Source organism: Rhizopus delemar, genomic scaffold, assembly GCF_000149305.1.
Source record: "Rhizopus delemar RA 99-880 supercont3.1 genomic scaffold, whole genome shotgun sequence".
Classification (NCBI taxonomy): domain Eukaryota; kingdom Fungi; phylum Mucoromycota; class Mucoromycetes; order Mucorales; family Rhizopodaceae; genus Rhizopus; species Rhizopus delemar.
This window is the reverse complement of record NW_027137827.1, coordinates 1,412,359-1,437,475: the sequence shown is the minus strand read 5'-3', so window position 1 is coordinate 1,437,475 and position 25,117 is coordinate 1,412,359. Positions and strand designations below refer to the sequence as shown.

The 25,117-nt window shown below is 34.7% G+C and overlaps 11 protein-coding genes across 11 annotated transcripts; 6 read left to right on the top strand and 5 right to left on the bottom strand.

Moving 5' to 3' along the window:
• Positions 1-3,934: 3,934 nt before the first annotated feature.
• RO3G_00568 (uncharacterized protein) lies at positions 3,935-4,480 on the top strand (the record flags this gene model as incomplete). The annotated part of the gene is made up of 1 exon (XM_067655159.1): positions 3,935-4,480. The coding sequence occupies one exon, from the start codon at positions 3,935-3,937 to the stop codon at positions 4,478-4,480; it is 546 nt and encodes a 181-aa protein (XP_067511260.1).
• Positions 4,481-8,353: 3,873 nt separating this feature from the next.
• RO3G_00567 (uncharacterized protein) lies at positions 8,354-8,779 on the top strand (the record flags this gene model as incomplete). The annotated part of the gene is made up of 1 exon (XM_067655158.1): positions 8,354-8,779. The coding sequence occupies one exon, from the start codon at positions 8,354-8,356 to the stop codon at positions 8,777-8,779; it is 426 nt and encodes a 141-aa protein (XP_067511259.1).
• Positions 8,780-9,550: 771 nt separating this feature from the next.
• Positions 9,551-10,741, bottom strand: RO3G_00566 (uncharacterized protein; the record flags this gene model as incomplete). The annotated part of the gene is made up of 1 exon (XM_067655157.1): positions 9,551-10,741. One exon carries the CDS (start codon positions 10,739-10,741, stop codon positions 9,551-9,553), a length of 1,191 nt encoding a protein of 396 aa, XP_067511258.1.
• Positions 10,742-11,258: 517 nt separating this feature from the next.
• Positions 11,259-12,486, top strand: RO3G_00565 (uncharacterized protein; the record flags this gene model as incomplete). Its single annotated transcript, XM_067655156.1, has 2 exons — positions 11,259-12,305; positions 12,436-12,486. 2 exons carry the CDS (start codon positions 11,259-11,261, stop codon positions 12,484-12,486), a joined length of 1,098 nt encoding a protein of 365 aa, XP_067511257.1.
• Positions 12,487-13,122: 636 nt separating this feature from the next.
• Positions 13,123-14,520, bottom strand: RO3G_00564 (uncharacterized protein; the record flags this gene model as incomplete). The annotated part of the gene is made up of 1 exon (XM_067655155.1): positions 13,123-14,520. The coding sequence occupies one exon, from the start codon at positions 14,518-14,520 to the stop codon at positions 13,123-13,125; it is 1,398 nt and encodes a 465-aa protein (XP_067511256.1).
• A 352-nt stretch (positions 14,521-14,872) lies between these two features.
• Positions 14,873-16,104, top strand: RO3G_00563 (uncharacterized protein; the record flags this gene model as incomplete). Its single annotated transcript, XM_067655154.1, has 6 exons — positions 14,873-15,025; positions 15,072-15,267; positions 15,317-15,390; positions 15,447-15,582; positions 15,638-15,763; positions 15,821-16,104. 6 exons carry the CDS (start codon positions 14,873-14,875, stop codon positions 16,102-16,104), a joined length of 969 nt encoding a protein of 322 aa, XP_067511255.1.
• A 1,033-nt stretch (positions 16,105-17,137) lies between these two features.
• Positions 17,138-17,691, bottom strand: RO3G_00562 (uncharacterized protein; the record flags this gene model as incomplete). The annotated part of the gene is made up of 3 exons (XM_067655153.1): positions 17,138-17,315; positions 17,521-17,577; positions 17,618-17,691. 3 exons carry the CDS (start codon positions 17,689-17,691, stop codon positions 17,138-17,140), a joined length of 309 nt encoding a protein of 102 aa, XP_067511254.1.
• Positions 17,692-19,122: 1,431 nt separating this feature from the next.
• Positions 19,123-20,099, bottom strand: RO3G_00561 (uncharacterized protein; the record flags this gene model as incomplete). The annotated part of the gene is made up of 3 exons (XM_067655152.1): positions 19,123-19,746; positions 19,800-19,979; positions 20,031-20,099. The coding sequence occupies 3 exons, from the start codon at positions 20,097-20,099 to the stop codon at positions 19,123-19,125; spliced, it is 873 nt and encodes a 290-aa protein (XP_067511253.1).
• A 779-nt stretch (positions 20,100-20,878) lies between these two features.
• On the bottom strand, positions 20,879-21,894 carry RO3G_00560 (uncharacterized protein; the record flags this gene model as incomplete). The annotated part of the gene is made up of 3 exons (XM_067655151.1): positions 20,879-21,205; positions 21,289-21,612; positions 21,667-21,894. 3 exons carry the CDS (start codon positions 21,892-21,894, stop codon positions 20,879-20,881), a joined length of 879 nt encoding a protein of 292 aa, XP_067511252.1.
• Positions 21,895-22,490: 596 nt separating this feature from the next.
• RO3G_00559 (uncharacterized protein) lies at positions 22,491-23,152 on the top strand (the record flags this gene model as incomplete). The annotated part of the gene is made up of 2 exons (XM_067655150.1): positions 22,491-22,756; positions 22,804-23,152. 2 exons carry the CDS (start codon positions 22,491-22,493, stop codon positions 23,150-23,152), a joined length of 615 nt encoding a protein of 204 aa, XP_067511251.1.
• A 937-nt stretch (positions 23,153-24,089) lies between these two features.
• Positions 24,090-24,441, top strand: RO3G_00558 (uncharacterized protein; the record flags this gene model as incomplete). Its single annotated transcript, XM_067655149.1, has 3 exons — positions 24,090-24,171; positions 24,232-24,335; positions 24,382-24,441. 3 exons carry the CDS (start codon positions 24,090-24,092, stop codon positions 24,439-24,441), a joined length of 246 nt encoding a protein of 81 aa, XP_067511250.1.
• Positions 24,442-25,117: the final 676 nt, after the last annotated feature.

The window sequence follows — 25,117 nt, the reverse complement described above, 5'->3', positions numbered from 1 at the left end:
GAGATTGGAGGAAACAGGATCATGTTTCCTGCAACCATCCTGGAAGAACGCATAGTGCTCCGAGTCGCTGGGGGGCCTCTAAAAAAGTAAAACTCGTTCTGAGAATTCCTCCGACAGGGACGTACTGACTATCGGATCTTGTCGGACGACTCGGCCGTCTCTTTTACAAATAGTAGCATTAAAGATTTATCAATCATCTTTTACCCAAGGCATTCAAAATGAATAGCTTTACATTCAAAACACTGAAAAGGAGGATTAATGACATGAATAAACCATTTCTTCTACTCTACTTATTTGGTATTTACAAAATACATTAACTTTTATTATGATTCTGCACGGATTAGTTTTGATATCTTCAATTGAGGGTCCATTGCCTTCTTTTTCGTGGTATTAAAGACGAATCCCAAAAAGTCCTAAATATGCTCTGCTTCAAAATTGCACGAAAAACTTAACAAACGCTGGAATTAATCTGCAGTCGTTAATGCAGAAACCTATTCTATCACAACTCGTTTCTTGAACTTATGTAGATAATTTAGTAAATCAGGGCGAATGTAACAGCATTTTAGCTAGGATCTTCTATCCTTGTTTCACTAAGTTGTTCAAGAGGGAGTACAAGGTTTTCATATTTCAAGAAGATGGTATCAACTATCATGCTGGCTCATGCACACAATAATTGAAAGAGAGCCACGGTATTCGGTGGGTACTGACTCGGTTAAAACCTTGATCTGAACCCATAAAGTATATTTGATGGATGCTTGGGACAGGGATAAGGGAAAGTAAAGCTTCTATTACTAATGTGAAAGCTTTGAAGCTGGTATTTCAAGCAGAACGTGAGAGGCAATACATTGAACTTACTGAGTGCCTGGAGGAGAATATAAAAAACAGTGCTGAATAGTAATCGACGATAAACAGGATTGGCCATTTTTTCGTTTTTAAAAATAAGCGTTCTAAAATTCCCGTCTTCAAATTATTAAGCATCTTTCATTTTCATCTAGTACTTACATGCTAGATTTAATATGTGTTCTTATGCAATAAATTTGATTCAAAAATGATGAAGCATTTTGTATAAAGACACTGTACTTATTCTAACTTCGGGATTGTTATGGATGAGTGGGGAAACTGTGTTTGTGATCAAGAAGCCACTATTTCTAGACCGCTTGCATTACAATCTAACGCTGACACCTGCTTAAATGAGAGTGCTGACGTCAAGATGCTAATTTACAATATCATCGTTATCAATCTCGACGCTACCGTTAATTTTGTCAACAAAAAATTTGACCAAATGGAAACAATCAGTTCAACCTGGTTTCTCCAAAACACTGAATAGTTAACCAAATCTTTTTAAAATTCTTATGACATGTTTATTTCAACTACTTGGAATATATCCAAGAATACAGCTGCCTGGAGACTAAGAGAGTAAAAATTTATGAAGTTTATTGCTCTGAATTTCACTGACTGTTAAGTTGTAGTTAATCAGACAATAAAAAAGAATGCTCATGAAAGAGCAACATAGATGGAAAGAGCCGTATTGATGTTCAATTATTTTGGTTCAGCTACCGTTCTAGTATTTTTTTTAGCTGGTAATTTACTGATATCAGCTTCATCACATTGGTTTTTTCAGGTCAAATTATCCTGCTATTAATATAAATATGAAGAATATGTAAGAAAATGTGTGAATATACTGACTGAAGTATGGAAAAATGACAGTCTAAGAAGGATGCATAGCACAGAAAAGACAATAGTAGAACCATATTTCTTATTTATCAATGAAGACATAGACTAATCATTAAATATACCAGGAAGCTGGTAATGGTTGTTAAGAATATATTAAGATGCGAATTACTAAATAGGAAGGATATGGCTTACGAAACTGGAAAAGATCCAGTACCTTTTGGAATTCAATGTATCAAAGGAGCGTTGACGATAACGAAAGCAAATGTATTTGATGAAAGTTACTGGCAAATTCTAGAAATACGAAGTACTCAAATGCTCCTCAGATTTGTAATGATATATTAGTGGATAAAGATTACTAGATTATTAACAATTTTACATGTAAGTACTGAAGAAGAAAAAGTGTATGGTGGACGTATTGCCATATATACCCATGGATAGAGCTATGCAATCAGGATATTTTGAGGCTGATTTTAGATGAAGAAGTAAATTAATTAATAAATGTTAGGCCAAAATATACTATTGGAATTAAGTTGCTATCTCTTCAATTATTTGAATAAAATTGTTATTATTCTTCACAAGACATGATAAACATACAGTTTCGTAAATGTTATTCCAGTGTTTTTGTTATACTTTCTTGAGCAAAAAGAAAAAAAGCTTTCAGATAGTAAGACCTTCTTGATGAGTAGTACCATGATTAGGTATTCCAAAAGCTTTCTTTACTTGACATTTGCTGTAATACAAATACATTCCTCTCCATATGTGAACGACATCTGCCACAAAATGAAGCGGCAAACTGAACTCAATACCAGCACTTATCATTTAAGAAGGCGATATTAATTAAATTGCAGTAAGATTTATTTCATATAGTGTCTATAATTTTAATCATGAGTGTAATAAATTAAAAATAGTATAGCAATTTCCTTTTTCAATATGAAAGTAATACAAAAGTAGTTTTACTTGGATCTTATCATTCGCCCTTTGTTTTCATGCAATTACAGATAAAAGATTAAGAAAAGAGAGAGAGAGAGAGAGAGAGAGAGAGAGAGAGAGAGAGAGAGAGAGAGAGAGAGAGAGAGAGAGAGAGTGTGTGTGTGTGTGTGTGTGAAGTATTCCGCTTAGTTGAAGTAAGAGATGATATGGTTTGACTATTTTCAAAATAAACAGCTTGACATAAAAGGAAGAGGTGGGAGGAGGAGAGCGGGAGAGGAGAAAAGATCTTGGGGATAATCTCGAGTATTCTTTTCTGGGTACAAAGTATGTATTATTAATTAAATGAGACATTGAAACGATTACTGTTGTAAATAGCAGCAAGAACACAATGTTTATGTATTTATATACATATCTGTACATACCTAAGGTTCTATAGTTTCTAAAACCCGGGTAATACAATCAATTTATAATCGTGATATTTTGTAAATGCTAATGCAGCGAATATATGTGTATCTGTCAATGCCAAAAGGGCATTTTGTGTTTTGTTTTACAATATTTCAAATGTGTTACATGAATTAAATAAATTGAGTTTTATTATGTAAGCTTCCCAAAACGAAAAAAAAAAAAAAAAAAAAAAAAAAAAAAAAAAAAAAAAAAAAAAAAAAAAAAAAAAAAAAAAAAAAAACCAAAACAAAACAAAACAAAACAAAAAAAATCTCGTTAATCCAACTAAAACTATCTTTGATTGAATAGATTAAAATACTAGTGTGTATATATGTGTATATATATATGTGTGTGTGTGTGTGCGTGGTTTTTTTTCATCCTTTCCTATCACCTTCCACTTTTTCCGAAATAAACTTTCCAAAAAAATGATTATTGTGGCAAATATTCCCCCTCTCTTTACAATCCTTGTACCCAAGTATTAACCCTTTAGGCTCTACTTTATTGTTACTATTACTCTTTATATTCTTTTAAAAGAGAAATAGGAGATGAATTGGCATTCGAATGGCATAATGAGAGAGAGAGAGAGAGAGAGGGCATTAAAGAATATACAATGATTGTCACACGTTACTTATTTTTGAGATCTATCGGATTTCCGATTTAAGACTCTAGTCTCTTTAGAAAATATAAGACTGGCATGTATGTGTTGATAGCATGAATACTATTCTACCTCCGTTTATCAACGCTCCTCTCTCACTCTTTTTTTTTTTTTTTTTTTTTTTTTTTTTTTTTTGAGTAGCTATAAATACAGTGTGTCTTTTTATTTTATTTTTTAATTAGTTATTCAAATCTTACAAAAAAAAAAAAAAAACAAATTAAAAAGAAAAAGATGCTTCTAAAGTACATTAACTTTTTCCTTCTCTTTGTCATTGGTTTTGTTGCTGCTGCCAACAGAGGTACCCAGCATGTCCCTGGATTGGGTAAGAGAAAGCAAGCTATCTTGAAGAATGGTGGTGGTGTCTGGGATCTTGCAATTGCCATGCTTGAAAGTGACAAGATGATGACAGATTACCCTTATGGTGATAACAAGTCTGGTGACTCTGCCAACTTTGGTATCTTTAAGCAAAACTGGTTCATGCTTCGTACCTCTACCTCACAATTCAAAGGTCAACCTGCTCGTAACGCTAACAATGGTGCTATTCTCAACAAGAAGCTTAGATACGATATTAAAGCCAGACAAGAATCTCAAAAGTTCTATGGTGCTGACAAGTGGTTCGGTGGTCACAGAAATGGTGAATCTGGTCTGAACAACCCTTATACTCAAGACATTACCAACTACAAGAACGCTGTCAACTGGATCCATGATCAACTCGTCAAGGACAAAAAGTACTTGTCTGATGATACCAGATTCTGGGTTGATGTTGTTGCCATCTAAGCAACATTCCTTGCTCTGTCTTGTTTTCCTCTCTCTCTCTCTCTCTCTTTCTTTTTTTTTTTTTTTTCTTTTTTCTTTTGAGGTTATATTTATAGACATGTTATATTTATATCTTTGTACAATGTACGTATCATCTTAGTCGTCGAATAAATTGGATTTATATCATTTTATACTTGATTCGTTATTTACTACATAAGGGTTGATTAAAATGTTTGATCAGAATTAAATGCCAAAATGCTGTTTCAGTTTTTTTTAATCATTATCAGTAAAGAGGAGCGCTTGCCTAGTATTTCGCTGTAACATTTTGTTTCCATCGTCATAGCAATGGCTGTCAACATTGTGTTAATAGAGTTTTCGCACTTTATTATCAGACAAGTTAAAAGATTTAGATGAAACGAAGTGGAATTTCAGATAGTTATACAATAGTTTTTGAACATCTGAAAAAGGTATGTTTAAATATAATCTTATCTGTAAAAATCATTATCACAAAAAAGAGAAACCGAATTCATTATGATACTTTAAAAGACATTATTAATTTCTCGAAAAGGTAGATTACCTAATTATGTCTTTCCAAATAGCAAAAGAGATGGATATTATGTTTTTTGAAAGCGCTTACGTCGCGTTGCCAAAATGTACTACAAATTTTGCAATCAAGGACAGTATGACCAATTACTTAAGAAATGCCTATCAACTTATCGCTTCTACAACGTTTACAAATTCTAAAAGTTTTGTATTCTTTAACGGTAATAGCAATCAAGTCACCAGCAGATTCTCTTCTTTAAGATGCGCCAAAAAATTACAATTACATTATATTTGTTTCCTTTCAGCAGTACTAAATCTTTATCAAACATCCCTGAGCCAAAGATCACCAGAGCATCTTTGATCTATCGCTATTAAATCGGATAAGCCTCCATATTTGCTTCCTATGAAAATGTAAGATAACCATGATCATAAAAAGCTGTACTTTTTTGTTTATTTTTTTTTCCGGTTACTTCATTTATTAAAAGCACTCTGTTATCCTTTACCCCTTTTTTTTGCTTTTTTTTGTCATACTTTATACCATCATGAACCAACATATTTACCATTCTTTTCAGGCACTATTTGTCTGGCTTAATTCAAATAGAAGCGAGCATTGGGTGGTTTAAAAGCATAAAACTTGAACAAAGTTTTCATATGATTCAAGTCTTGATTAATATAGATGGTATAGCCATTGCTAATAGAAGTTTTTGAAGTAGCAGGAATATCGGTTTCAACCTTGGCTATACCCTTCTCATCTTTTGATCTTTGCTGCCTTTTTAAAAACTGAATGGATCGAGTCAGATGATGACACTCTTTTGTTGAGTATCAATGTTCTCCAGTATTCGCCCCAACTGCTGCTGTGAAAATTGTTTTTCGGCCTTTGTCAAGAAACATAGGACGATGATCTTTCCTCAGCTCTCTTAACTCGAAATATTGTAGTTCCAAATCAAGGTTTTTTTATATATGAAGCTTCTCGATTATTCCTTCTCTTATTGAATACAGAATCAACAGAAAATCCCTTAGACTTGGTTAAGCTGGCAAACAAAATATTGTTCTCCTCAGTGGGACGTAATTCTAGTAAACTATTTAAGGAAAAAAAAAATACATAAAATAAACATAATAATATTTCCAAGGTACTTTTTATAATTTTGCCACTTGAATCTTAAAATCAAAGATTCCGTCAAACATTGTTAACTGGCTGTCGTATCTTCTAGACAGACTTTTCTTGACAAAAGAAAATAAAGGGTTTACACTAATATTAATGAATCTCTAGTGGAAGGATGGTTTCGGAAAAAGGCTAGATAGTCTAGGTAGTGGTGTTCATCTTCGTGTTTGATAGTATATAAAAGAGACAAGGAGAAAAAGTATCAGAAAACTTGAATAACGCCTTGGTGTTACTTTACTGCTAATGAGACTTCTTAATGACTAACATGCCTCATCAACAACTATTTTCATTGAGTTAATTTTTCACCACGAGGCCACTGGGCAAGTAAGTTGATATCAGTAGGTTTTGACAATGATCTCAACCTCTTTATCCTCTATCAACTACAGATGCATTGTATAATTTGATGAATTATATGCTTAAAACATTAGGAACTTGGTTTAAAACTATTTTGAAATGTATTAGCATGATATTTTACTAATCTTGCTTCAAAGAATTCAACAATATCATTAGTGTAACTAATTGAAAGATGAACACATGTCTCTGCTATACATTAACTAGTTCCATTAGCTATTGTGATTTCATAAACTATACAGTGATAAGCAGCTCTAAAGCTGTCCTATATTTACAATAAATCATAGGGCAACACAGTATTATTTATCGCAAGCTTGTCCGTTATCAATGGACAAAGTGAATACCAAAAGTTCTGCTTGTAAATACAGTTTGACGTGTCTGACAGGCGTGAGTCTAATAATTCACAAATAATTGAGCCTTAAATACTATCTGACGTGTGTCTTTACAGACAGAATTAATTCTTGATTTCAAACTATTCCAATAACGCAATTTGACACAATCGTTAAATGGAACTTTTTCAGATGAATGTTTGGTCACCTTTCCCCAAGTTTTTGAGAAATAACGCTGAATGAACAACGAATAGTGCTTACATTGTGATGATCGAGAAAACTTATGGCCAATCTCTTTGTAAAACAAATATCGGTAGATCCTTTGCTTGTTTTTTTGTCTTTTTTCATGCTTCACGCCCAAACTCTGTTTTTTTTATTAGTACCAAAAGTCTCCACTGAATAATTGGAAAATACAAGACGAGCTATTATAGGATATGCTTGAATGTAAAAGAAAAGATAATAAAGATCTTGTAACACACCAAAGTAGGATGATGATGAAGATAAGAGTAAGAAAGCTGCTCTCAAGATGATACATAATACACTTTGTATCAACATTGAAACCTTTATTAAGGTTTTAAAATACTTTAAAGCCATCGTACCCAATTGGATTCACCCAATCGAATTTTACACTTCAAAGAGTAACACAAACCTATTGTCAATGCGTCATGATTTCCTCCCTTCAACTGTTTTGCGGAGTTAATATTGAATGCGGGCTGAGATGAATTCCACGTGCGTATGACTTTCCTAGGAGTCAAATGTTGTCAGTAAGAAATAATAAGCAAAGGCTGGTCCGTGTACACCGATTTCCCTAGTTGTATTCCATGCAGGGAGAAAGCTATAACTCATTCGTACTTGACAAAAAAAAAGATCGAGAGAAAGGGGGGATTAAGGAAGGATAAATGGGACTATATTCCGAAAGCCTGGGGTTAGTTCTTTTGCCACCCTCTTTTTTTATTTATTTACATAATTCATATGAAAAAGTAAATAAACTACTTTTCCACAAGTGTCTTCATATCAGTTATTGAACCTATTTCTAATCACTCTTTCTCTCTTTTTTTATTTTTTTTCTTTATTCAAACTGAAAAGAAGGAAATCGTACCTTTATTTGAATAATACGATTTCCTGTTTATATGTGTTACAAAAACGGGAAAATCGGTTTGAAATGAACCAATTGTTATTTCTTTTTCTTTCTTTTTTAATTCCTCCTTTTAGATTCTTTTTCTTTTTCCTTTACTTTCTCCTTTTTTTTTTGTATTTTGTATTATATAAATAAGTTCCTTTTATATCCTGTATTTCTTTCGGTGTAATAGAATGACGTGTAGTGTTGACAATAATAATTCAACACTTTCATTAGAATATATTTTAAAAAATCCAGCTTCTGATCTATTCAAGGAGTTTGCCAATTATTTACAACAATCCTACTGCATAGAAAACTTGGAATTTTGGATAGCTACACAAGAGTACAAGAAATGCACAAACGATACACTACTTGCTTCACGATGTGAAAAGATGATCAATGCCTACATTCGACCCAACTCACCACACGAAATCAATATACCTTGCGATATGCGACAGACTATACTTGAGCTCTATCATCAAGGCATCTTTCATCCTCACATATTTGGCGATGCAGCAGAGGCGGTACTGGAATTAATGAGGATCAATTCATTTGTTCCTTGGGTGATGCTTAATCGTCGTGAAGACAAGATGAGTGGAATGAAACACTCGAGTTCATCCAGTTCACTGACCGAACGATGGAATTTGGTAAAATTAAAACAGATTTCTCGTAAAAGTTGGTCATCCTCATCCTCATCGTTCGATTACTCCTCTGATGATCGATTTACATTCTCTGTGTCAAGCTATTCAAATAATTCAGTGTACAAATCAATGTTGAAAAGGATTAAGAAATCATTATCAGGTCATCAAAGACAATAACCATTGTTTTTAATTGTAGAATAATAGACGTTTATAGACCAAATTCACGGTTTGATACCCCCCCCTCCTTCCCTTCCCTTTCCTTTTTGTAAAACTATCTATGTGCGCTTGCGCTCCTTTTCTTTTTATTATACATAAATAAGCCTATAACATTTCATCTTTATAATTTATTCGTTTACAATTTTTATTTATTTCGTTTGATTCCATTGATTGAGTATAAAGATTCACTGCATGATTTGACCGTCTAGACCTTCAACGAGGATAATTTCCTTAATTGATCAATGGATACTTGAGAATATAAAATAGAAGAAATTAGAGTTGGATTGATAAACAAGAAATGACCTGAATGGTCATTTAGAAAAGAAAGTAAAAAGATCAAGCGCTTTTTAAAATACACTTTTAAGGGAACTCGATTAGCGGAGACTATTTCTTTAAAATGCAGCCTTGTGAAAAGCATCCTATCTTGAACAACCTTTGTCTGTGGAACCAGTACAGGACTCTTGTGGGCATTTATAGAGCATCTTTACCTTTGGCAAGTAATCCACTGTAAAGTGTATATAACAAATCAAAAGAAACCAAATGAAAAGCAAGTCACTTATTCTATCTATTTTTAAAAGGAATTTTTTTTATTCATCATTTGATATGAACAGTAAGAATTGTTTATATAATGTAACAAAGGGAATGGAAATAGTGTGGGGAGGGTTTATTTTACTAAATAAATAAATATAACAAAAAAAAATACAGAGAACTGAAAGAAAGGATCTTCAGTTATTAAATGTCTATGATTCTACTTGCTGCCTTTCTCAAGCGATTCATGACAGCCATGCCTTCTCTTATTTCAGAAATACCTTCTACAAAGATAACATCCACCATACGTTGATCTAAATCTCGTAATCCTCTGAACATACCACGAGCTACTTCTTCAGGTCGTCCCTGGCGGCCCATATGAAGCGAAACACATTCAATATCGCCCTTTACCCTTCTCGTTTCCTCCCAAACAACCGTCTCCGCATCCTCTGGTGCTGTACGTAATATACCCACCTTTGAAATACCAATACCCGATTCCTGTATTCTTTCCAATTCCTTTTTCCAGGTCGACTCAAATCTCTGGCTGAATTCATCTTGACCTGCTGCTTCAATCAAGATCACCATAGCCTCGGGTGAATAATGACGATATTTCATTCCAGGTGTAGTGGGTGCCATCTCTAATTCGCTATCAACAAAATGTTTTCGATAGACTTGCAAGTTTTTCATGCCTTCTACTTGTTGAAGTGCCTCAAATGTCAACCCACCCGGTCGTAAGATAGCAGGTGGTGTTCTCAATCCGTCCAACACTGTACTTTCGACACCGACATCACAAGCACCACCATCGAGAATAAGTGGGATACGACCCTGGAGATCATGATAGACATGACTAGCAAGTGTAGGGGATGGTTTGCCAGATGAATTTGCAGAGGGGGCAGCCAAGGGAAACCCACAGGCTTCAATCAAGCCTCGGGCAATAGGATGAGATGGAAATCGAACGGCAACGGTTGGGTGGCCGCAAGTAACAGAAGTAGGAATTTTTTCAGATGCAGGAAGAATGATAGTCAGAGGTCCAGGCCAATATTGATGAATGACTGGTAAATAAATTTCAGGCAAGTGCTGGTTGGGTAAAATACTTTTCAACATATCAATCGATGACACATGAACAATCAGTGGGTTATCTTGAGGTCTGTTTTTGGCCGCAAAGATTTTCGCAACTGCATCCGCACAAAGAGCATTGGCGGCTAACCCATAGACGGTCTCTGTAGGAATGCCAATGGCTTCACCTTGTTTTAAACAGTCAACAGCTTTGTCGATCGCTGATTGGTCCTCAGAGTGAGTGATGACAGTAGTCGCATTTTGGTCAGGAAAGTCGCACTGACTTCTTTTGAGTGTAAAGTGAGAGGAGTTGACTTTGTAAACTTTATTTTCAAACATGTGTTTCTTTGGTATTATTTTTGAAGCAGTCCTAAAAGGATTTTGCATTTACTTTTTTGGGGGGGGTGGTTGGCCAAAAAATAAAAAAAAAATTTTGGAAAAAAAAAAAAAAAAAAAAAAAAAAAAAAAAAAAGAATAGAAAAATCCCTTCTATGTTTTTTATAAGCCACTATGCATTTACTGAAGTTGACATTTTTTGTGAATCAAAAGTGACGCTTTTTGGCGTAATGTTTACTATGTATCTTACTTTTGTCTCTTTCTTCCCCCCCCCTTCCCCTTTATTTTTTAAATAGTTTTTCATTTTTCTTTCTTTTTCTTTCTCTGCTTATAAAAAATGAACTATTTTATACAATTTTTATGCATTTATTTTATGGGTGGTTTAACACTATTACCCATACTGTTATTCGTTTTATATTTCAGTTTACCAAAATACACTGTTCAACAAACAATAAAAAATGAACCTACCAAGCTTCAAAAGAATAATACGATTAAGAAAGGATGGATACAGCTGATCAAAATGCATAAAAAGGATATCAGTGAGCTGGATATGAAACGTAAGAAACACGTTTATGCCCAATTGAAATGTGGTGCCTTATTTATTTATGAATCCGATCAAGAATACGATGACTGCAAATCGATTCTCCCTGTTCATAACTACCAAATATCCATCTATTCACCAAGTGAGCATGTTACCTTTGGTCGTTCGACTTTTTTACACCTTACTTCCAGCGAGAACGATGAAGAATATTATATTACCTGTGAAAGAGCAGTGGACAAGGAGGATTGGTATTTTGGTTTGATTGCTGCAGCTACTGTGAATGATTTAGAACCAGTTGAAATGATGGACAGTACACAGTTTGATCCAGTTGATATGCAATTGCTAATTTCCACCATTCAACAAGATGCAGACTACCGTCAGGTGCAGTGGCTGAATGCCATTGTTGGCAGGTTCTTTTTGAGCATGTACAAAACAAAGCTAATACATGAGTACGTTCAAGACAAGGTTTCGAAAAAGATCAAAAAGGCAAACCTGCCTGGTCTTTTAGGTGAAGTTCACATTCAATCTGTTGACATTGGTCATTCGATCCCATTCATCACACAGCCTAAACTACTGTCACTTACACCAGAGGGAGACTTGTTAGCAGAGGCCTTTGTTGATTACTCTGGTTTGTTTAGGGTCGTCATACAAACGGATTGCTCGTACTCCTTAATTCGTGTTCCACTCATCTTATCTGTTACGCTCCAGCAACTCCACGGTAAATTCTTATTCAAGATGAAGCCACCTCCAAGTAATCGTTGCTGGATTGGATTTTATGAATTACCAAACATGAAGTGGGAAATAATACCCGTCATTTCTGATAAACAAATCAAACTGAATATGATAACAAATGCAATAGAGGCTAAAATTCGTGAGTTTATCTTGGAAAATATGGTACTTCCAAATATGGACGATTTTCCATTCTATCCTTCGCATGGAAAAGGGGGCATCTTTGGTCAAAGAGTACCAAGGCCGTCACAATCAGAAGGGAAGAAAAAACAGCAGAGAGGATCGGATGTGTTGTTGGTAGATATGTTGGGCAACAAGTTATTCCAAGAGACAGAGCCGCCCAAGGTTGATCAGCGTCTAGTACATGATGATATACTACTTTTACCCAAACCACCCACACGTCGATCGGAATCTGTCGATATTCTAGACTCACTTGATTCCAAGAATAGCCATCGAACGAATTCAACTCCTGAAATAAGAAGAATGCGCAATAATTCATCACCTGGGATAAGACAGAAAGTGGCTTTAGAAGAAGAAGAAAGGATGATTTTATTCCAAAAGCACAATAGTATCAGCAGCAAAAGTACGAGTAGCAGTACAAGTAGTCACAGTGATAATAGTTGTGATATTAAATTTCAATCGGATGAAATATTAGCAGATGGATCAAGTCTGACAGAGACTATACATCCACTTGAGTGTGATTCAATAAATGAACAAAAAAGACAAGACTACGCTGATCAAGACAGTGCTGATTCCGATTCGATTCGGTCCTCGAAAAGCAAATTCAAGTACAATAAGACCAAACTAATAAACAATATGAATAACAAAAAGCAAGTATTTTATAATATGGCCGGTAACCTTTTCAACAAAAAGAGCAACTTTATTAAACCAAAGATCACGAAAGAAATGAAAGAAGAACGAAACAGAGAATTACAGGAAATTCACAACAGGAAAATGATGGGCTTATTTTTAACTTCCCCAACCAATTCAGAAGAAGCTTTATTTTAATAACAATAATAATGATGATAATAATAAAAACTGATTTATGCATAATTTTATCCTTCTATTTTTACCAAAGATGTAGAACAAACCCTCAAGAAGTTACTTTAGTACTTTATTTATTATTTATGTTCACATAACTTTTACTCGCTTTAAGAAATGCTGTAGAACGCTTCACTTTTTCTAATGCACCTCTGTGTCCTAACGCGGCTGATCTCTGAAACCAAAGCATGGCATCTTCTTCTTCAGTGATACCAATATCCATCTCTACATAGATACCAATTAAAAAATAAGCTTTGGCCATTGTCCATCTATCTGTGTGTTGACACATGATTGCCTTTCTAGCCCAAAGGTATGCTTCTCTGTCCGATTGATCCAATACGTTGGGTGATCCTGTCAAGTACCAGCTGGATAGTGCCAGAGCAGCCTCCGCACTTCCACGTTCAGCAGATTTTGTATACCAATAAATGGACTGAGCATCATTGACCTCGACTAGTTTTCCCGTTTCATACAATTCGCCCAACTTTACTTGGCTCGGTACATAATCTAGCCTAGCAGCTTCATGCAACAGTTCCAGAGCATAATCTGTGTCAGCAATCAGTTGTTCACTGAACTCGTCTGATATTAATAAGATGGCAAGGGCGTGTAAAGGATGTGGAAAGCTCTTTGTGGCTAAAGGAACAGCACGCTGCAAGAGTGCAATACCTTCTCGTGTATTCTTGATTTGCTGACAGTATCCTCGTAACAAAATTATCGACAATTTGTACATGGCACCTACATGCGATAATGTAGATGCTCTACGATAGAATGATACTGCTCGATTGTAATCTTTTTTTGTACCGATCCCTAGTTCATAACAGACTCCAGCTCTGTAGTTTGACTCTGGGTGATTCTGTTTAGAGGCTTGAATATAGAGCAAGAATGCTTTTTCTCTATCCAGTGGTAAACCTAGGCTTCCAGCACCATAACAAGAAGCTAACAAGACTTGTGCCTCTGCTGTGTTTGCTCTTACATTTGAAGCTAATTCTTTTAATAACTTTTGAGCTTCTATAATAATCACTTGATCCAATTCTTTATTCTTCTTTCTTGTGATGTCTTGTTGAGCATCCATCAATGTCTTGCAGAGACTGAGTTGTTTTTGAGGATCTTTAGTTGATCTTGCAAACTTACATAGCTGATGGACCTGCTCTATTCCACTGGGTATAGGCCACTGTAGATCATCATTTACAATCGATAAAGAAATGGTACTGATAGCAGGAGAAAATGTTTTTGTTGGCACCCTTTCTTTAGATGGTATGATGTGTCTGTATAGTCCTGAATATTCATCAAAGTACCATTGATGGTTTTGTAGCTGATTCTTTTTCCTCTGCTCCATCATATCTTGAATTATCCGATCATCATTGTGCAATTTCTCCAAGTCTGATAATTCCATAAATGAATGTTTATCTGCTGTAATAACAGGTGCAGATGATTCAAGGAAATCTGAAGCTAATGGACTTTTGTCTATTTCCATCTTTTATTAATAAGAAAGAAAGAGTGTAGGAAAATAATTACATTTTCTGTATCCTTTCTCAATGTCTATCATCCAGTTTAGATAGAAATGCTTTTTCTTCTTCTTCTTCAGGAGGCGGGAGTGACCGGGGATTCGAATTGCTTTCAAATTTAAAGTTCATGTGATGCTGTTTCCCCACAATTGAAGATACGTAATCATGATTGGTAACGGGTTTTAAATTGATGTTTACTTTAAGCATAATTAATTTGTGTGCGTGTGTGCAAGCGAATGCATATGAAAATTTATTTATTTTTGTCAGGAATATAAACATTAATATTTTCTTTTCTACTCTTTCTTTCTTTCTTACTAAACTATGAGTAAAAACAACAATAAGCAAAAGACACCGCTTTTAACACACTTGGTTGCCGGTGGTACTGCTGGTTTTATGGAAGCATGTACTTGTCATCCTCTTGATACCATTAAAGTCAGAATGCAATTATCAAAAAACGCTGCTAGAAGTGCTACTGTATGTCCACACATCTACATGTTTTATAAAATCTCACTCTATTTAGGGTAAACAACTTGGTTTTCTCGGTGTAGGTGCAAAGATTGTTAGGAATGAATCATTCTGGGCATTATACAAAGGTTTAGGTGCTGTGGTCGCTGGTATTGTGCCCAAGATGGCCATTCGTTTCTCATCGTTTGAACTATACAAGACTTGGATGGCTGATTCTGATGGAAAAGTGAGTACAACTGCTGTCTTTTTTGGTAAGTTTAAATAGGAGAGAAGGTTCGATGTATTTATACTGTGTATTAGCTGGTCTTGCTGCTGGTACAACAGAGGCCGTCATGGTTGTTTCACCCATGGATCTCATCAAAATTCGTCTTCAGGTAAAAAAAAAAATAGTAGATAGATTAGTGTGAGAGAGATGTTTATCGATTGACAGGCTCAACGTCATTCTATGGCCGACCCAATGGATATTCCCAAGTATCGCAATGCACCTCACGCCGCCTATACCATTATCCGTGAAGAAGGTGTCCGTGCTTTATACAAAGGAGTTACATTAACTGCCTTAAGACAAGGTATAAATCATATATCATGTAGCGTAATCACACACTCACCACAAGTCGTCTACAGCTACCAATCAAGCAGCCAACTTTACTGCCTACCAAGAATTTAAAAAGATGGCAAAGAATTACCAAAATTTGGAAGAACTTCCCTCTTATCAACATTTAATTCTTGGTGGTGTCTCTGGCGCAATGGGTAAGGAAAAAGAAAAAAAAAAAAAAGTTGATAAACTTCTCTGATAATTTCACACAGGTCCCCTTTCTAATGCACCTATTGATACAATTAAGACTCGTATTCAGAAATCAAGTGCAACTGGATCAGGATGGGAAAGATTTAAAGTGGTTACAACTGAGATTTGGCAAAAGGAAGGATTCAGAGCATTCTATAAAGGCTTGACACCTCGTGTGTTAAGAGTAGCCCCAGGTCAAGCTGTAACATTTATGGTCTATGAGAAAGTAAAGGCTTGGCTCGATATATTTCAGGAAAAGGTTGAAAATGGGGAAGTCAAGCCTCTTGTTCCTTCTCAAAAACAATAGATTTAAATAATAAAGTTTACTTTACTTTATTATCTTACCCCATATGGAAAACCTTTTCTTATAAACTGTATGATATTTAGTCATTAATGATACCTTTATTTATGACCTCCCTATTTGATCTCAGTCCGGCTCTATGTCAGACTATACAATTAATAGTCAGATATTATAATCCAGGGTTCATTCTAACCTAGAGGTCCTCTTTATAAAGATGATGATGAACACTTTCATTGCTCTCTTCCAATAAATCAGGTCATCTGATCCTCTCTGGCCAATCGTTTTTTAATCAAATCATCTTCTTTGACTTTTGCCCATGTGTCTACCCTTTCTGTCGTAGACGGACAAGTTTGGCTTCATCTCTAATTCAATAAACTGACTTTTGTTGTCTGTGCCATCTTGTCCATCTGGCGATAGATATTTGAGCCCAAATGGCCTCTGGTCCGATGAAGCGGCCGCCCGGACTACAGTCATGTTACGTCACATTCATGACAAGCATTAGGCTTCAATGTCAAACAAGGCCAGTTATTATTGAATAGCCCAGTATTCCCATTCATGTCTTACCTCTTTTCATGCACTCTTTATATTTATCCTTTTATTTGGTCTAATTTTTTCTTTATAGTATCCCCTTTTAATTATTAATATTCGTCATTGTGAGGAAAAAACGTATCTCATCTTCCGAACCTGCTAAAAGACACAACCAAAAAGCATGTGAAATTACACAAGACTGAAGACTTTCCGATTCCATTTGCTTGCACAGATTATCTGGACTCAGTTATTGATTGTGTGAGTAATACAGAGGATCTAATCAGAGACAAAATTCATTTATTTTCATAATTTCATAAAGTATATCTCAAGAAAAAATGAAAGAAACAACCAACATCTTAAAAGAAAATTTTCACTGCTGTACAAGTTGAATGACATATAATATTCATGTTTATCTTTAAAACACTTGGATACAAGTATATGTATACATGAACAATCAAGACCATGATGATAACGAGTCTATATTTAAATCTGTTCATTTATCCTTTCTTGACTACCGCCAAAGTTCAACAATATGAAGACAATTTCTTAGCCATGCAGAAAACTCGGTAGTTTTTGGGAGAATTGTATAGGTAGTCCAAAAGACATAAAAGAGAAGATGAAACAGGGCATTGACTACGAACAATTCGTTTCCTTCATAAAAGAAAACTAGAATGGGTGCCTGATACGCCCTATTATATTTTAAAATTTATTAAGCGAAAAGTTTTTATCTCTTTCACTCGAACCTTCTTGGATATTTTTTGTTCATCTTTCCTATAGGTTGCTTAATCATGACCTGTCTCATTCATTTCATATATTCTGTAATTTTTAAAACTTTTGTATTTTTCGTTATTTTCTTGGCTTGCTTAATTTCTATTCATTTCATCTGCTCCTTACATCTTATAATTGCTTAATTTTCTTCTGTTCCTCAATCTTCTTAGCCTCCTTAAGTTGCTAAGTTTATTCTCTTTTATATGTTATCTTTGTCACATACGTTCCTAATTTTTCACCCTTCTCTTGTGGTTTTTCATCTTCATTTGTTTCGTCAGTCTCTCCTATTGCATGCATCCCATATATTCGCTATCTTTCATCCTTTCATTGGATTCCACACTGTTGCTATGTCCCCCAGCTTTCTTATCGTTTGAAATTTGGAATCTATTACTCCCTTTATTCAGATTCATTCAGGTTGTTAGAAGGATGCGAGATGATTTATTGTATAAAGAGCACAAATCGTTGGCTAATGAGGAATTTGTAGCGAGTTAACAAGCTCCTGGCTAAAGGATCAGCGAAAGGCTTGAAATGAATTAACCAATCAATACCAAGAGTAAAATTAGCATCTTGCTGTGATACTATTCGGAACCTTGAGAATTCAAACAAGGCCCTTTGAATGCAACAGAATAACCTTGTAGCTTGGCTGGAGATATCTGTAGATTCGTTACCATATACGATACGTAGCAAGGCTGCATCTTGACTAGATAGGCTGAAATTATTGACTATGTACTTTCGAGTTGTTAAAACCATTGAGCCAGTATCGATTACGGTAAGCACCTGTTTTACAGCGTGTATTTTATTGGTGATGACATAAACTTGTATATTTTTCAATGTTCCTGTACCAGCAGCAATGACGAAACCATCACGCAAGCAAAAAAGAAATTATAAGAGCACCTGTGGGATTATGGAATCAACTACAGCCACAACTGTATATTTATTGACGACTATAGCCTTCTAAATTCGGAAACATGTGCCCATGCTACAAAGAAGCCGCAAAAACCACGAAAAATAGGAGTAGTTCTTTTGGTATTTTATAGATGATTCCCCGTACATGATGTACTTGCAGTTCTATAACAATTATGTTTGTTAAAAAAGAAAAAGAGATTTGAAAGATATGGCAAAGTTGGGACCTCTTACTATGTCATACATTGTACATGACCAAACCAAATTACTTTCAAAGGAGCAAATAGATTTCCTTTTTTGGATCAGCTGATCTGAAAAAAGTAATAATTTATTATAAACTTCGAGCATTATTTTTAATTGACAATGGAGCGACTGTCAATCAAAAAAGCAGGTTCATTTTAACTTTGCTTGATTACTTGTTATTTTTGTTGAATTTTTTAATGGTCCCATAGTTACTGGTTCTTTAAAAGTCATTTGAATCGTTCAGTGTACCAAAATTTACTATTTACCGCTTTGTAAGAAATGTTCAGATCAGTTTCGTTTTCTCTTCAAAAATCAAAATGTCTTTTTTTTTTTTTTTTTTTTTTTTTTTAAAAAAAAAAAGTTTTTACAGATTTTTGTAAAAAGTCCAGCTTTAATGTGATTCTGGTAGAGCTTAATTCATATTAAATCAGAATACTTTTAATTTTTGACGCGTAAAAAAACATCAGGCACACGTTTATTTAATATTAAGAAAAAATAATAATAAAAAAAGAATCTCTTCAAAAAAAATTATTAGAGGAAATAAAAACTTGCAAGGTTAATAAACTGAACAAAAAAGCATTTTTATGGAGATAGAGGTTGTCGTACTCTGATCTCCAAGACTGTTTCTTCTCTATCATCCTCAGGCGAGTCTGAAGAATCTGATGCCAATTTATCACCAGACGCGTCGTTTTTCAATTCTTTTTTCAATATCCAAGACATTAATCCACGAATTGAAGGTCTTACCATGTCCTTATCTTTAAAAATAGCCTCAATGACAACCATGACAGAGACTGCGAACGCGATATCTTCTGTCAACCTTGAACCAAACGTACCCCACCATTTTTGTCTTTTCAAAGGGCTCAAGACGCGTCCGGTAACAGAAAAGAGAGCTCGAGGAACGACATATAAAGCCATCTCACCACGACGATGTTTGCTTTCAACCAGTAATGATAGACCACAAAGCATACTGGCCAAAAGAGGACCCAACGTGTCATCTAGACGTGTCTGATTTACGCCTAGTATTTGATGGCCTACTCTAGTTCGAACAAGGCAGATGCAGTACCAGATAATAGCAATATATGTGCCTAAAAATGTGGATGATCGAACACTGGCTGCTAAAATGTGCGAGAACGAGCTAATAGGATTCTCCATTAAACGCGAGGTTTTGAAAAACAAGGGAGGAGCAAGGTGAACAATCAAATAAACCTAAGTACTTTGGTATGAGCAAAAAAGAGGATATGAACAACTTTTAAATTTACAGGGAAAATCTTGATAAATCCTTTCGTAAAACGGTATATTGCATTTGCTTCGCATCCCCAAAGCTTTCCTTCATGAATTACAGCACAGTCCATCCTACCCGAACGTGGATCACCATAGGCTCTAGGTAATCCGAGTTGCTCACAAAAATCAATTAGCATATTACCTGCGGCTGAATCTTTCTATTAAAAATAGATTAAATCACATATAAAAAACAGAAAGGAGTAAATTACACCATAAACCCATTCTCCTGATCTCATGGCTCTTAAAGTCTTTAAAATTCTTTCATCGGTACCCGACATGTTTGTAATCCACTGTGCATAAGACCTATCTCGGTAGGAAAAATTAAAATTTTCTTATTTACAAAACAAAAACGGCACTCTTACTTCGGTAATCTTTGAGGCTCATAGAACCAAGAAAAGATAATTTCTGTGCTTGCCATCATAAACACCATTACATTACTGTATTCCAATATCCATTCTGGCACTCTTTGTCTCACCTTGGCTGATGCATAAACCCGATGTGAGAAGACATCGAGAGCGCGTACGAGTACAAAAAAGGTGAGGTCCAATGTTTTGATAGTTGGGTAGATTAGCCGAACGGTCCAAATACTAAACAGGGAGGATGCAAAAATAGCAGCCTTGAGCGATAATTTTTTCTGCTGAGTAGTGTATCTTTCGTATAAAAGACGCAAAATCCTCTGTCCTCCAAGGGACATGGCCAACAACAAAGGAAATCCGTTGCTGGTTAAACTGCGTTTGAGTAGAAGAGGTATAGATACAAGAATCGCTTTTTGAATCGCGCTTTGTTTATTTCTTCCTGCTAGTGCCTTGATCGTTATAGAAAGAAGACCAGGTACTGTTGTTATTGCCCAACCAAAGGCATAAGCCCTTGCCATCGTAGACACAGATGGTTTTAGTTGAGAACTGTTAGCCTTAGGCATTGAGCAAAATGATAAAAACAAAAAGAAAAGAAAGAAAAAAGAAAATAAGAGTGAGAGAAAAAAGAGAAGTAGGGGAAGCGAAATTGTTACGCAGGGAGCACATGAAAATTTGAAAATTAAAATGTTTAACAATTTCATTTATTGTTGTTGTTTCCAATAATTAAAATACTTGTCACCATTCGCCTTCATGTTTTCGCTCATATCATCCCATTTTGTATGAGGAAGACCAGTGGCAGGATCAATTGGCTTCTTATTGCGCAAACGATCTCGATCCTCTCTTAACCAACCCAAGCAAACGGTTGTCAAAGGGGAGTCGGAGCTTTCTCGTTTTCTATGCTCTTGTTTAATTTTCTCCAATTCTGGGAAATCTGCTACACTGTGGAGTGACAAACAAGTTCCATCTGCAACATGTGCTATGTGAGTTGCCCAATCTCCCAAGCCATCAAAAATATGAGTTGCGTAAACCTGAAATACAAAGATTATAAGTTTTTTTTTTTTTTTTTTTTTTTTTTTTTTTTTTTTTAAAAAAAAATTCCTATTCTTTTTACAATTGTGCATCCTCTTTCTTCTGTTTCTTTCTTTAAAAAGCTTAAAAAGTCAGATCTTGCCAATACGTCAAGGTCTACAGTTACTTCATCCAACAATAACAACCTCCATGGATGTAAAAGGCCCATGACCAACTGTACACGTCTACGCTGACCATCTGAAATTTGATGCATATGCCATGCTGTATCCACATCCAAAACTTGCAATAATTCCTGGGTACGCTCAGGCCATCGGTGACTACCCATACTCTTTAACAAGTATTCAACTGACAAGTCAGATTTTACAATGGCATTGTTTGCCCATTCTGTACCCAAATAGGTGATACCCTAATTTTTAGTTTATTGGTCTTCCTATACTTTCAAGTTATATACAATATTTACAGGCGGTGCATCAAGAAAGGCATTTCTACCAAGTACTTTAACTTCACCGGGAATCATTCGCTTTCCAGCTAAAATACGCAGCAATGTTGTTTTTCCTGCACCATTAGCGCCTACTAATATACAACGATTACCATCGTCTAACTTGAGACTCAAATGATCAATAATAGGAGGACCACCATAACCGAATGTTAGGTCATTTACTTCTACAGAATGTGTGTAGTCTGTCATTATGTAGAATGTGTAAAAAAAAAAAAAAAAAGTGCTACATTGTAACAGTTGGAAAGGAAGGGTTTTTCATATCGGTGATCGAAACTGATTATATTGATATTACGCCATAGGTGGGCGATGAAAATAATCTATTGTTTTGTTACCAAGATTGTTTATATGTCTTGTATGCTTAAAATTAACTATATTTAAAAGTAGTCAAACTGAAAACAATAATAAGATTGAAGTTTATGCAAAAAAAAAAAAAATACAAGCACTCGGCTAATTTTAAATTACCGATAAAAGACTTTCACTCGTGCATATAACGTCATCTTGGTCCCTTTTAAAAATAATTACAACAGACAGAGTTATCCTTCTCCTTTTCTTTCTTAAATTTTGCTTTTATGACAACACCGCCTTATATTAAAAGAGCAGCAACTGAACCTACGGTTTTAAGTGAAAATAGTTCAACTCCATTAGAATCTACAAAGATCAATCGCTTCAAGTTTTCAAAACAGCGACCACTGCTATTCAAAGCAAGGCTCACCCAGTTTGATTTGACCAACCCGGAAAGTCATAATGACACTTTCCGAGGATTTTATACATTATTCTGGATAGCCATGGGATTTTATGTGATACAAGCAGCCATCAAGTGCTACGAACAAGAGGGTATTCTGCTTAGCTTGAGGTTCTTTCGACTGATATCCGAGGACGGCTTAGGACTCCTGATATCTGATCTGACGATGGTTTCCATGACATTATTTAGTGTCTTGTTTTCAAAATTATTTATTTGGAATATATTGCCTTACGATTCGATTGGATTTATCATTCAACATGTTTGTCAAGCTTTATTTGTTTTTTTTAATATTTATTGGACATTTTGGAGGTAAAGAAAGTAGAATTACAAAGAAATTCTTGACTTACTTTAATTAGAAACTGGCCATGGGTTCAATCCGGTTTCTTTACGATGCATACGATAGTCATGATGATGAAGATGCATTCATACACTGCATTGAATGGAGATTTATCATTAAAATTAAAAAGGTTGAATCAATTGAAGGAATACTTTCCAAAATGGATCGCTGATCATCAAAAAGAAGCTTATACAGAAGAAGACCAAGAGATTTTGGAGGAGATAGAATCTGAAATGAAATTCTTGGAGGAGGAATTGGTTCACGGAAGTACACGTTTTCCAAATAATGTCACTGTGCTGAATTATTTGGATTACTTACTTGTGCCTAGCTTGGTTTATTGGATGGAATATCCCAGGACTGACAAGTAAATGCAGAATGAGACAAGTGTGCAAAGAAGAAGAATTTAAAATGTTTTACATGTAGAATACGTATTTGGTATGTGTTTGAAAAAACAGTAGCGACTATTGGGTCTTTCTTGATTCTTTATGTTACAACCGAACGATTCATTCTACCCAAACTTTATGATCCCAAGATGTCGGAGCCTCGTGTTATTATTGAATTGTTATTTCCATTTTTAATTAATTACTTGTTTATATTTTATATCATTTTTGAATGTATTTTAAATGCCTTTGCTGAATTAAGCAGGTAAGAAGAAAAAGGTAATTTTTAAATCATTCTTTAGCTTATATGTTTGTTCTACATAGATTTGCTGATAGAAACTTTTATGATGACTGGTGGAATAGGTAAAGTATCAAGAAGCATTTTAAATATAATAAGCTCAATATATATTTAATATCCTATAGCGTTACATACGATGAATTTGCTAGAAAATGGAATAAACCAGTGCACCATTGGTTATTAAGACATGTTTATTCTCATTCGATTGAATCCTACAAATTATCCAAGACTAATGCTACTTTTGTCACATTCTTTTTATCGTCTTGCATTCATGAATTAGTGCTTGTTATTGTCACCAAAAAGATACGCTTGTATATGCTAGTGATTCAAATGCTTCAGTTACCTTTGATTATGATTGGTAGAATGCCTATCTTTAAAAACCGTTTCTGGTTGGGTAATTCTTTCTTTTGGGTAAGCATGATGCTTGGTCCTCCTTTACTGGGTATTTTATACTGTCGTGAAGCTATCTGGGCTACTTGGACTAATAGCTCGACAATTTGAAAATAAACTGTTGATGCATTTTCACTATCTTGTACACACCCACCTTTGGTTTTGTGACGTTTTTTAATTAGCCTGGCATTTTTTTATTTTTTATTTTTTTTTTTTTTATTTAATCCAAAAATAAAAATGTTTGGTGTCATTAGATCTATCCCAAGAGGTGCAAGTCGTTTACAATTAACATCAAAAAGAGGCCACAACTATTACAAAGGTAAAGAAATGAAATAATAATATAGAGAAATATCTTTATGGATTAACACATTTCAACAAGGTACTGGTTCCGGGGCTATGGGTAGACACACCAAAAAGGGAGGATATGTGATTGACTGGAACAAAGTAAGAACATTTGTTGTCCCAGATCTCGAAAACTTTAATGTAAGAAGAAAAGAGTTTATATACAAACAACTTACACTTTGTTTAGCTTGGGCCTTATGTTTCTCGTAAAACTCCTTTTCTTTCAAAATCCAACACAACCCAATAATTTTGATTCATTCTTTGTTTAATTTGTAATATATACAGTCAAATACACAATTTCTTTTTTTTTCTAAATAAAAAAAAAAGAAATACTACAATTAAAGATGTGTGGAGAAACAATTAACAATGCTAGTGAAAAAGATGTAAAAAAAAAAAAGAAAAGAAAATGCCACTTGGTGACAGTATTGATTTATGCTTAAAGAGAGTTTGAGACATTTATAATTTGGTAAATGTGACCCTGCTTTGATAGCTTTATTGAGACAGACTGCTATTATGCTGGTATACATGCGACAAGAAGTGTATGGATATGAAAATCAGTATTTGTCTAAGACTGTGTTTAAGATATAATGAAGGCGATAAAATGAAGCAACATAATAGTTTCTTTATGAATTAAGATCTGTTTAATGTAAATACCTTTTTCTTGATTCAATTCATCATGTTATTGAGTTAAATATCTGTAATCAATGTATTTAAACTGTTACTGAAATAAAAGCTTTGTTTGTAAATCCATCTAATTTGCGCTAAAGAATCTTTCAATTGACAAATCTAAGTATTATTGAATACAACCGGGTTCAACAACCAATAGCTTTTTTGCTGTTAATGATTTTTACAAGTTGTATACATTGACGCACAAATGTCTACCGATAGATCCTTTAGGGCTTTTTCAAAACAATTTTCTATAG